Source organism: Barbus barbus (genome assembly GCF_936440315.1).
Source record: "Barbus barbus genome assembly, chromosome: 11".
Classification (NCBI taxonomy): domain Eukaryota; kingdom Metazoa; phylum Chordata; class Actinopteri; order Cypriniformes; family Cyprinidae; genus Barbus; species Barbus barbus.
This window is the reverse complement of record NC_136739.1, coordinates 29,069,666-29,082,145: the sequence shown is the minus strand read 5'-3', so window position 1 is coordinate 29,082,145 and position 12,480 is coordinate 29,069,666. Positions and strand designations below refer to the sequence as shown.

Sequence of the window (12,480 nt, the reverse complement as noted above, 5' to 3'; positions counted from 1 at the left end):
CAGAAAGCTGTAGAACATATGTCGTCCAAACAACAGCGTGGAAGCAGCTGACATTATTAAGTACAGCTTAAAGACGGCCGCTCTCTAATTTACTGTCTGCTGACCACATTACACGGAGGCCTACAGTCTGTCAATGGACAGTGCTGTCTTCTCCAATATGCCCCGTTCCACATCAAATAAGGAGGCATATAAATTCAGGGCTGGGCAGCTTGCATAAGAGCTCAAACATCTCGTTACGGTAACCGTTGCATAAGCGTGTGTTTTTTATGAAAAGCAGAACAGACAAAGGACAACTTTAATTTATGGGAATAAAAGCAGGTGTGGGTGAAATTTGGCAGGATTCCGATGTTGTCTGGGATAATACTCGTTAATAAACGTACAGAAGTACCTAAGCTCCACTCCTCCAGCGGAATCTCTGCCAGGACGCCCACTGCTCAAGGAACAGGAACTTGATTTTTTAGAGAATAGCAACTTGCGTTTTCTCTTTGTTTTAGATAAAACTATCATATGGGGTCAGAAGGCACACATGCATTATAGTCATACTGACCACTTTTGTGATACGTTGTTTATTTTAGTAATAGTAAATAGTTATTTTGGAGCTTGAAAGCATCTGTTATCGTTTGATTCCAAATATTAAAAAAAATAATAGACAATTCACCTTTTTTGCTCCAATTAAAGAAGAAAGTCAGGTTTGGGACAACATGAAGGTGAGCAGCTGTTTAAGAGTGAACGATTCCTGTAAAGGGGCCTTAAAGTAAACTGTTTTCATTTCCTGTTAGTGTTGATAAGATCTGATTGCTGAAGGAGGAGAGTTTAAAAGCTGATAATAATTTTTAAAATTGGCAACAAGGACTCCTTTCCACCATTAACCTGGACATTTTGCTTCCGCAGTTCCGCTGTTTCTCATGAGCAGTAGGAAACGTTCTGCCCAAACAAAGTCTCTCCACAGTTTGTTTTTCCTAATATAGTCAAATATTTGAAGCAGAGGTTTAATAAATTAAGACTCTGGAGGTTGAAGCAAGCGCCGGCATGACTGTACCTCCTTTTGTCCAACTTTCACTGACTCAAATGGTCAACAACATGGATTTATGGATTGTCAGTGCCGGGCATCAAATTATGACCGCTTCAGGGGGTTGTAATGTAAAGTATGGCCTCCTCTGATTGCCGCTTGTAAATCTTACCCCAATTTTGTTTTCATCTTCTGCGTTCAGGCTGCTTGTCTGCACTGGTCTACCAGCACTCCATCACTCTTCTGGCTCTACCCTGCAAACTAGTCATACCAACCAGAGGTGAGACTTCGTATCACTTTCTCTACACATACAGTGGGGTCCAAAAGTCTGAGACTACATTGAAAACCTCTTTCCTTTTTTTTTTTTTTTTTTTGGGAAAATGGGGAAAAAAAAAATATTAGGTCATTTTTTTTATTTATTTTTATCTTTAATATATTTATTTTTTCTTTTATTTCTGTTTAACTAATCAAATAAGCATGTTACATTAGCTGTTTTAATGCAAGCGGCAAAATTTCCATGTCTTCAAGAGAACAACATTTTTATTTTTGGGAAGCAAAATACAAATTGACGTTTTCCCCACTATGTCTGCATCTTGGTATTTTCATTTCATTTTTTTTTAATGCAATTTTTCAATTTGCATACAATTCCAAGGATGAGAAACTAAGCATCTGAACTCTTTTGTTCAAACATGAAGTTTGATTGATACTGTTGTTAAAGCAAAATGTAATATATATATATATATATATATATATATATATATATATATATATATACAAAAGTAAAGTCAGATGCATACTTCACATATTTTCACTGTGACCTTTATATGTGTTTGTGTTCGTACTGTACATGCCCACTCATCATGACCTAACTTAACTGCACTCTCTGTCATGATGATGTATGTCCTGTTTGCCCGGTGTGAATAATTGTGAGCATTTTCTGAGGTTTGTGCGTTCAGCTGGCCTCCGTCCTCAGCCAACTGCTATATGTCATCCAGGTGTCAGGTGGCATGAAACCGCACACCTTTATGTGTGCATCTCTGCCTTTTCAAACACTCTGTGACAGCGTGTTAGCCAAGGGCTTTGATTCCTAGCATAGCAAGAATTTTTGCAGCACTATGACAGGTTAAACGGACAGGATGTGTAAAGTCTAAACTTTGACCCGTTGTGATTTTTACAGATCCTCTGGAGGAGTCCCCTGAGATCGCAACACCAACTAACCCGGCGGCAGAGATGCTCAAACAGGGTGCAGGTGAGAATATTTACTTGAATGATTATTTGTATATCACAATCACTTATTTGTATGTGTTTGTTGCTCTAAACTCATAAAATGCAATGTTCCAGCTTTAAAATAAGATCTGCTGATTTGTGGCATACTGTCAATTACCACAGAAAACAAACTTTTAACTTTCAGTGTTTAAAAAAAAAAAAATCACAGTTACAGTAGGCACTTACACAAGGAGTGCAGGGGCCAGAGAATAAACATTAAAACACATTTAACAAAAATGTACAATCGGAAATGATGGACTGTATTTCAATATTTGTAGAAAAAAAAGATGAGGGATTAGTCAGTTACATTTAGCCTTATATTATGCCTTAAATTTTGGCAATAGAGCTAATATTTATAATGTTGATAGATAAAATATGTGACCCTGTTTTGAAAGCTGAATAAATAAGCTTTCCATTGATGTATGGTTTGTTAGGATAGGATAATATTTGGCCGAGATACAACTATTGGAAATCTGGAATCTGGATGCAAAAAAAATAAAAATCTAAATACTGAGAGCATCTCCTTTAAATTTGTCCAAATGAAGTTCTTAGCTATGCATATTACTAATAAAAAATTAAGTTTTGATATATTTACGGTAGGAAATTTACAAAATATCTTCATGGAACATGATCTTTACTTAACATCCTACTGACTTTTGGCATAAAAGAAAAATCGAAAATGTTGACCCATACAATGTGTTTTTGGCTATTGCTACAAATATACTCGTGCTACTCAAGACTGGTTTTATGGTCCAGGGTCACATATTTACATGTAAATGCATTAACGGGAATCCAGATAATGTAAAGTTATTTGTTAAAAAAAGTTAATATTTTCTTGCTTTCACTTAAGTGAGAAACTAGATATTTTCTATAGAGCTAAAGTTGTATCTATACCATCAAAAAGGTAATATACTTAATCTGGAACATTTGTTTAAAAGCAGTATTTTTAATTTTTATTTGTTAAACTTTCAGCAAAATCCCCTATATATGGTACAATCTGTTCAGGCTATTAAGTTTAGCTTCCAATAATAGATGTAAGTCTATCAACAATATTTATTCATCATAGATCTCTATGCTCTCCAGGGTTTTATTCCATTAGTCCAAGTGTTAATGCAGTCACTCTAGCTCTGTTGTTTGTTTATGATCTGATATCAACTCTGAACCAACTGCCATGTTCTTCCCCACCCTGGTGTCACTCCTGTGGAAATGATTTAGGGCAGAAGAGTCCAGATGACTCCCATGGTAAACCCAGTAATGCTCTGTGTATTTTATTCATTTATCTGTCGTTGTGTTTAACCTGACTTTGACCGCCGTGTCTAGAGAAAGAACCGCACTCCTCTTTTGCTACTGTCTGTGCATGTGATGGTCCAGACCTCCAGAAGCACCTTCACCTGTCTGCTAAAAACTGTTCGGCTGCTGTGTTTTCAGCTTTTTGTCAAGGCCTCGATTGTATTTCAAGAACACCTTTCTAAATGAATATGGCATGTTATTTCATGACTGAGATTACTATGCATGGATCTACTGATAGATGATGCCAGTGGTTCTCAATTTCTTTTCAGCACCACCTTTGAATCAAGAACAATTTTGAGCCCTCCTAATCATTAATGCTAATCAGTTGTTGCCATATTTTAGTAAAGTACATACTACTGTTGAATTGTACATAGATATTAAAAACAAACAAACACATTACCTGCATTTATTCTCTATAGTCTGATATGTGTTTGTAATAATAAAAAAGGGGGAAAATACATTGAATTTTTCAAAGATGTATTTAGTAAATAAATAAAACAAACAAACATCAAGACTGATTTTCTGGAACAATCTTGTAGGGTAGTTTAACCGAAAATAATAAGCCAAAAACAGAAAAAGAAAAGTAGAATGCATTTAGTAATACTTGTATTACTACTATTACCAATAAAAATTATAATCTGCACACAAACTTCATTGGTTCTTTGTGTTCATTACTGTGTTGTTACTGTTAACTGAAACTATTAAAAATATGTTTCTTTACTGAGAAAAGCTTAAATAAAATAAAATACAATAAAACCTAAAAATTATAAATTTAGGAAAAATTTAACTAAAATTCAAATGAAAATGGAAATATAAAAATAAAGGTAAATAGCATATACAGGTACATCTAAAAAAAAAAATAGAATATCGTGAAAAAGGTCAATATTTGTTGTCACTCATTTCAGAAAGTGAAACCCATATATTATATGATTCATTACACATAGATTGAAATATTCCCAACCTTTATTTCTTAAAATTTTGATGATTATGGCTTACAGATAATGAAAACCCAAAATTCAGTGTCTCCGAAAATTTGAATATTACATAAGATCAATAAAAAAAGGACATTTTAAACAGAAATGTCAGGCTTCTGGAAAGTATGTTTATTTCTATGCACTCAATACTTGGTCGGGGTTCCTTTTGCTTGAATTACTGCATCAGTGCGGCGTGGCATGGAGGCAGTCAGCCTGTGGCACTGCTCAGGTGTAATGGAAGCCCAGGTTGCTTTGATAGCGGCCTTCAGGTCAACTGCATTGTTGGGTCTGGTGTCTCTCATCTTTCTCTTGACAATACCCCATAGATTCTCTATGGGGTTCAGGTCAGACAAGTTTGCTGGCCAATCAAGCACAGTAACTGACACCATGGTCATTGAACCAGCTTTTGGTACCTTTGGCAGTGTAGGCAGGTGCCAAGTCCTGCTGGAAAATGAAATAAGCATCTCCATAAAGCTTGTCAGCAGAAGGAAGCATGAAGTGCTCTAAAATTTCCTGGTAGATGACTGCGTTGACTGTGGACTTCAGAAAACACAGTGGATCAACACCAGCAGATGACATGGCAGCCCAAATCATCACTGACTGTGGAAACTTCACACTGGACTTCATGCAACATGGATTCTGTTCCTCTCCACTCTTCCTCCAGACTCTGGGACCTTGATTTCCAAATGAAATGCAAAATTTACTTTCATCTAAAAAGAGGACTTTGGACCACTGAGCAACAGTCCAGTTCTTTTCTCCACAGCCCAGGTAAGATGCTTCTGACGTTGTCTCTGGTTCAGAAGTGGCTTGGTAGCCCTTTTCCTGAAGACGTCTGAGCGTGGTGACTCTTGATGCACTGACTCCAGCTTCAGTCCACTCCTTGTGAAGCTTTCCCAAGTGTTTGAATCAGCTTTGCTTGACAGTATTCTAAAGCTTGCAGTCATCCCTGTTGCTTGTGCACCTTTTCCTACCCAAATTCTTCCTTCCAGTCAACTTTGCATTTAATATGCTTTGATACAGCACTCTGTGAACAGCCACTCCTTTCAGTAATGACCTTCTGTAACTTACCCTCTTTGTGGAGGGCGTCAATGATCGTCTTCTGGATCATTGCCAAGTCAGCAGTCTTCTCCATTATTGTGGTTTCAAAGAACAAGAGATACCCGGAATTTATACTGTAGAGATGGTCATTTATTGAAACTCAAATGTAAATATTCTAATATTTTGAGATACTGATTTTTGACTTTCATCAGCTGTAAGCTCTAATCATCAAAATTAAAACAAAAAAACTTCTGAAATGTTTTACTGTACATGCAATGAATCTAAAATATATGAAAGCTTCACTTTTTGAAGTAAGTTACAAGAAAAAAATGAACTTTCACAATATTCAAATTTTTTGAGATGTACCTGTATTTAGTATAAATAATACTAAAATAACCCCGGTGAATCATCAGTGCAGAATGTTTAAATATGGGGATATGAATTATATTTTCATTTTAGGCTGATAACTACGCATACTTTGAGAACCACTGGATTATGCATATGGAGAATATACTAATGATATGTGTGTTTGAAATCACAGTATGAATGACGATCAGAGTTTATTAAGGCACATGTGCATTACATAATGCAGCTGTAATTTAATTCTCTGCAGATACCAGCATGATTATTGATCTACGCATGTTTTCTTGTCTTTCCCAGCATGCAATGTCCTATACATAAACTCTGTGGATATGGAGTCTCTGACTGGGCCTCAGGCCATCGCCAAGGCCATCTCAGAATCCATGGCCGCCAGTCCCACACCTTCAGCCACCATTGTTCACTTCAAGGTGTCGGCACAAGGCATCACACTCACTGACAACCAGAGAAAGTGAGTTTCTCTTTTTCTTTCTTTCTTTTCTTTTCTTTCTTTCTATTTACATCTTAATGTTCTCAAAAGCTACGTCTGAACATGTTTTGACAAGCACATACCTGTCGTTTCATCAACAGGCTTTTCTTCAGACGTCATTATCCCATCAGCACGGTCACGTTCTGCAACATTGATCCACAGGAGAGGAAGTAAGAAAACCCTGAAACATTAACTTTAGCCACAGCAGTCAATGTCACAACATTTATACATTGATCAGTGGATCTGGTGACAGGATCAGAATTATGTTCTCCGTTCGTGTTGCTCAATATTACAATTCAAGACTTTTTCAAAGCTTTAACCTTAAGTTTTAAGGTTCAAGGTTCTTTATTTGTCAGAAACATATTATATACATGTGATGTAATGTAGTATTTATATTTTTTTTGTTAGATTCTCGGCCCACAGTACAACAACAAACAAACCAACAAGGAATTATAGACATACACACGCATAATAAAAGGCAGAATATAATAAATATAAAACATTTTAAAGAAATTTGTGAAAAATTAATAAATATAGAACGTATATAGCATGCAATAGGAAAAACAATAGAGCAGAGATTTTTGTGGAAATACTATATACTGTATATATATATATGAGCTAGTATTATTAATATTAGTGTTATTAATGCTGTGTTATTGCAAAGCATCTGTGTGTTCCTTAAATAGCGCTCTATAAATAAAATGTATTACTATTTAGTTAATGCTGTAGATGCTCAACGTTAAACATCCATACTCTGTTTCAATGTTGTTCCAGGTGGAGCAAACCAGAGGGTGGCACTGCAAAGTAAGTTTTGATAACAGTGAACTTGATCGTTTGCAGCTTAGCAGATGCTGTTATCTGAAAGCAGTTTAGATACGCATCAGTCCCAAGAGCTGCTTCCCCTCCCCGGTGCATCATGGGATAGAATGCCTGTGCTCAGGGCTATCGTGATGAATGAGCGGGATTGTGATCTCTGCTGTCTCAGCTAACAGCACAGAACATGACGCTAACTTGTTAACCCTCACACACGCGTGTCATGATTTACCCTCTGAGGCCACACACTACGTACATGAAGGATAAATGCTTCTCAGATGTTTCATCATTTTCATAAATTCTGTAATTTACTCGCTCAAGTTGTCCCAAACCTGTATGAGCTTCTTTCCTCTGTTTAACACAAAAGAAGATTTTTTGAAGAATGTTGGTAACCAAACAATATTTTTTTTCCACACTATGGAAGTCAGTGGATACTGTCAACTGTTTGGTTACCAACATTCTTCAAAATATCTTTTTTTCTTTATTTTTGTATTCATCAGAAGAAATAAATTCATACAGGTTTGGAACAACTTGAAGGTGACCGTTTTTGTGAACTATCTTTTTAAAGAAGCAAAAAAAAGGAGCCTGTTTCATTATAAGAATCATAGAGATGATTTCTGGCCCAAAATAAAAAGCATGATATGATCCTCTCACAGCCAATCGGATCAGATCTCTTTACTAAGCACTTGAGTTTTCACGCACAAGACACTTTACACTCCCGGAGCAATGAGGCATGTGACAGCCCTCTCGGCTCGATCTGGGCCGCTTTTGAAAGAGATCAGGCTGGAAATGTGCTGTTGATGCAGCTTTCAGATATATTACAGAGGAGGAGCAGATCATTGGACTGGGCTGAGGATGAAAGCACATGATGTTAGAGGCATTCAAGATGAACGCCACTTCTGCTGTTGTGGTTCAGAAGATGAGAGGAGAAGCTCAGGTTTAATACCACGGCAGAATGAAGAATGCTGCTGGGTTTATATGTTCAGATCATGTGAGGGCAGAGCAGGGTTGTGTATTTAACATCTGATGTCAGCAGGAGTGCCAGAGCTCACCTGTACCGTACAACTATAAGAATAACAAGTGTAGTTTTGTTAAGAACATGTTCAGGACATATTTGGCCCCAATATGAAAAAAAAAAAAAAAAGAGAGATTATTTTTATAAATAAGGCTGTTTTAGGAATATTAAGATTTTATATTTTTTTTGCATTGTGACATTATTTCCATGACAATTAAGCACATGCAGGACAATTCTTATTGCTGTCCAGTTGTGGAAAGCCTAGAAATTTAAAAGTATGATTTCCAAGTTTTGTCCAGTTCCATGAATAAGAAAAATTATGGAAATTATATATATATATATATATAATATATACACACACATATACATATAGATATATATATAATTTCCGTACTTTTTCGTATTCATGGAATATGAAATTCATGGAATGCATATATATATAATTTCTGTATACATATATATTTCTGTAGGTAGAGTGCTTTTAAAGGTGCATGATATATATGATATACACACTGGAAAAAAAATTTGTGTAGAAATATTTTTCACAGAAATTGCTAGTAAATAATTGCTAGTAATCACAAATAATTACTTCACAAATGTGTTAATGACTGTTTAACGCTAAAGGATTGTTTACTACTGTTTAGACTAAACCAGGATTAGGCCATAGTTCAGTTAGGACATTTAAGTATTTTTTTTATAAATGTGCCTTAGAAAAAAACATTACTGGTGTGCATTTTGAGACAAAATTAAGGCACTGATATATTTTAAGATCAGTCAGAGCAAGTTTCTTTCAGTTGAAACAGCTCAGACTTTGATTTTAGTCTGGGTTTAGGCTTAAACCTTGTCTGTGAAACCGGGGGACAGTGTATTAAGATGTCTTTCTTCTTCTTCACAGGTTCTTTGGCTTTGTGGCCAGAAAGCAAGGCAGCACGACAGACAACGTCAGTCACCTGTTCGCCGAGATGGATCCCGATCAACCGGCCACGGCCATCGTCAACTTTGTCTCTAAAGTGATGATCAGCTCTCAGAAGCAGTGAACTCTTCCCGCAGCGCTGCTTTCTGGAGGACTTTCATTTTGCTCTGTTTGAATTCTTTTTAAGTTTCTGTTTTTCGTTCTGTATGTTTGGGTGAGAGGTTGTGTGTATGTGTGAGGGAGGGCAGTGAGGAAGAGGGACAGAGGAAGTGCAGTGTGGGCGTAGAGGAGTGAAGTACAGAGGGGAGGTGATCTTCATCACACTCGGAGGAGACGTGGAAATGATGTTGGTGATTTTGTTGCTTTTTTTTTTTTAAGAAAAAAGGAAAAGGAAAAAGAAAAAAAAAAGTGGATAAGGATGCTGAAATGTGGGGCTGATGTACCAAAGATAAGAGAGCAGTCAGGACAAACCAATCATTATTCAAGCGTCCTTGTATATCTTGGTAAACCACAGCTGCTTCTTTAAAACTGTACATATGAACTGAAGCATCACCTCTTTTCCTTCTGAAAGCGGCTCCTGATTCTCACGCTACAAGTGCAAGACCTTTTCATAAGCCAAGAGTCCACTCTGGATAAACGCAAAACCTTGCACGTAACAGATCTGGCAGAAGATACAAGTAATGGTTAGATATTCCCATCCTCAAAGATGCTCTTCTCAGAGAAAATGGGATGCTGGAGTTGTTGTTTCAGTAATTCATCTTCTCTAATCACCTCTGGTCCATAAATATCCAGCAGGTGCCATTTGGAAAGTCTTAATTTTCAGATATCAACTCAGGAGAGTGCAATACAATGGCATTTTAAGTCAGGTGACAGATAAGGAAAAAAAAATAGTGTGATGATAATGATAATAGTTTGCAAGCCAAAGGCGACAGTGGCAAGGAACCAAAACTCCATCATGAATCAAAATATTGCATTCAGCTCTTTCCGCTTGGGAAACGTCTCAGTAATGGATGAACGTCTGATTTTATATGCTGTTCTATTGCACTTTCCAAGCAGGTAGGTGTAACCTCTGAGCTGAATTGAACACAATATCTTCTCGAGATCTTTTATGCACGTGTCAACTTTTAGCTCCCGGTCTGCAGTCGTCCATGAGCCGCTGCTGTGCTCTCTTCTCTTCAGGTCTGAGTGTGTATCATTGTGTATCTGGCAGTAAGGTGTGGATCTGTCACTGTATCTCTATGCCTCGCTTCAAACACACTCACACTATCATTCTACCCCAAAGTAAGCTAAGTATATATATATATATATATATATATATATATATATATAATACATCTAAAAGTGATTTTACAGAATATTTATTGTATTATGTTTTTGCTACTTTTTATTTGAATTTTTTTTTATTTTTGCTCCATGTTAACTCATTTACCCATAGATATATTGTATAGTCTACATAAAGATTAGCCTCCAAAAGAAATAATCTTTATTTTGGCTAATATCTCAAAATCGTGAGATTTTGAGAAGCGTTCTATGATATATGGTGTAAAGTGTATGTATTTGGAAAGCTTGTCATTATTGGATATTTCCTCACGTCGTTTTCCTTTAGCTTTAGATCGACATAGACTTCGCTTTTGCATATGTAAGGATTACATCCTAAAGTTCCTTCGGATAAAGTGAGTTGGCTGATATGTTTACTGCAAGAGGCTTTGTGTAAAGAAAAGTAAGGAAGCGTCTTTATTTTTGTATTATTGTTATTATTTTGGTGTCCTTTCCCTCCCAGTGTTCAGCCCTCGGTGAAACCCACTCGTTTGGCCCCTCACAGTGATTCTCTCAGGCAGAATTCAGTATTGTTTCATACTGCCCTCGTGAGGCACTGTCAGGTATCGCCAGCCATATCATCATCTATGCATCCTCTACAATTCCCTTAGATACACAGACCTGTTATTAAACCTTATTCAATTTGATTTGATTTAATTTGATTCCAGATGAAAAGTAATACTGCAGTGTTTTAACTGTGATTTGCAGAGAAAGTACCCCCCCACACACTTCTTTAGTTTAAATAGGATGTCCGTGCCACCCTGAAAACTGTCCCGTGTCTCCCCGATGTGGGTGTCTTGCTTTTATGTATGTAAATACTTCATTTTTGCCAAAGATTTTATTTCACGTTTATACGCCTTAGTTTGAGAATTGATCACTGTCTGGTCGTGTGCAAACGACGGCTTGTTGTTTTTGGCATGGGGGTCTGTTTTGACTTGATGCACATGCTATATGATGTGTTCCACTGTGTTTGGTTGCCATGATTCCCTTGTGTTTAGCCTTCCAAAACTGCTCCAAAAGAATGCAAAGCACTTAATGATCAAGAACTGAAAAAGAGCAAAATATCAAATAAATATGACTGCTTCAATTATCCTAACAGCAACACCATGTTTACGCTGGAAGCGTCCAGCGGTGTGAGGTTGTCTTCACTGGAAGCTCGAGGCAAAGCTTCAATCAAAACGCAATCTGTGGAAAATCTAATTCTATTTTAAAACTGACTTTGCATGGGCTGTTTTAAAATAACGACTTTCTTGTGCAGAATTTCTTGTAGGTCTATTCTTATGTAAATAGTTGCATTTAATTCAGTTTACGTAAGAATGAATTTGCAATTTACACAGTTAATTTGTGCAATCAATTCATGAATGAGGTGCAATTTTGCATTGTAGCGATTGAGTACATATGGTTAGATGGTTTAAATTAATAGGCCGAAGGCCATTTCACAGTCTGACTTTGACGTAATAATCAAGTTATTTAAATACAGGAATTAAATTCATCGCAATTAATTAACATGCATGAAATTTGCAAGTAAAATAATTTCAATTGAAGTCACTAGAAGGTGTAGGCAGTTGGGAGTCATCTACATTTGTGGTGCTGGACGTGTCTGGTGTAAACATGGTGTGAGAGTGATGATGCACACTAGAATATCTATTTACTTGCTTTGCTTGACTTTCTGGATATTTTATTCGGTGCACAGGCTTAGATAAACAACACAAGCTATGTGTTATCCAAACAGTCATTTCCAAACCACACAGAAATGACAAGGTTTTTGCATTTACCTGAAAACATTTAGGCAGTCAGAGAAAGAGACCTTCCATTAAAACCCCACTCCTCCATGTATTAGTCAGCAGTGTTGTGTTATTATATTTTTTATGTCCACTCGTTAACAGACTTAGAATGTGTGAATGAGCTACTATTGCTGTACAGAACCACATCGTTTTATTTGCTTCATGTTTTACAGCCTCATTGTATTGTTTTGGCAAAAAAAAAAAAACTAAACAA

The 12,480-nt window shown here is 36.6% G+C and overlaps 1 protein-coding gene across 10 annotated transcripts in view; it reads left to right on the top strand.

Annotated features, from left to right (window-relative positions):
* LOC306877329 (tensin-1-like) overlaps positions 1–10,036 on the top strand; it is a 230,367-nt gene extending 220,331 nt beyond the window's left edge. For 5 of the 10 annotated variants that reach the window (XM_079429033.1, XM_079429038.1, XM_079429035.1 and 2 more), the window contains 7 exons: positions 1,212–1,289; positions 2,187–2,258; positions 3,491–3,517; positions 6,238–6,406; positions 6,526–6,594; positions 7,199–7,228; positions 9,148–10,036. In XM_079429033.1, the coding sequence (XP_079285159.1) occupies positions 1,212–1,289; positions 2,187–2,258; positions 3,491–3,517; positions 6,238–6,406; positions 6,526–6,594; positions 7,199–7,228; positions 9,148–9,289 (587 nt within the window). In that variant the 3' untranslated portion in view covers positions 9,290–10,036. The remainder of the gene's footprint in view (positions 1–1,211; positions 1,290–2,186; positions 2,259–3,490; positions 3,518–6,237; positions 6,407–6,525; positions 6,595–7,198; positions 7,229–9,147) is intronic. The other 5 variants (XM_079429036.1, XM_079429039.1, XM_079429037.1 and 2 more) reach the window with 1 other exon arrangement.
* The last annotated feature ends 2,444 nt before the right edge of the window (positions 10,037–12,480 follow it).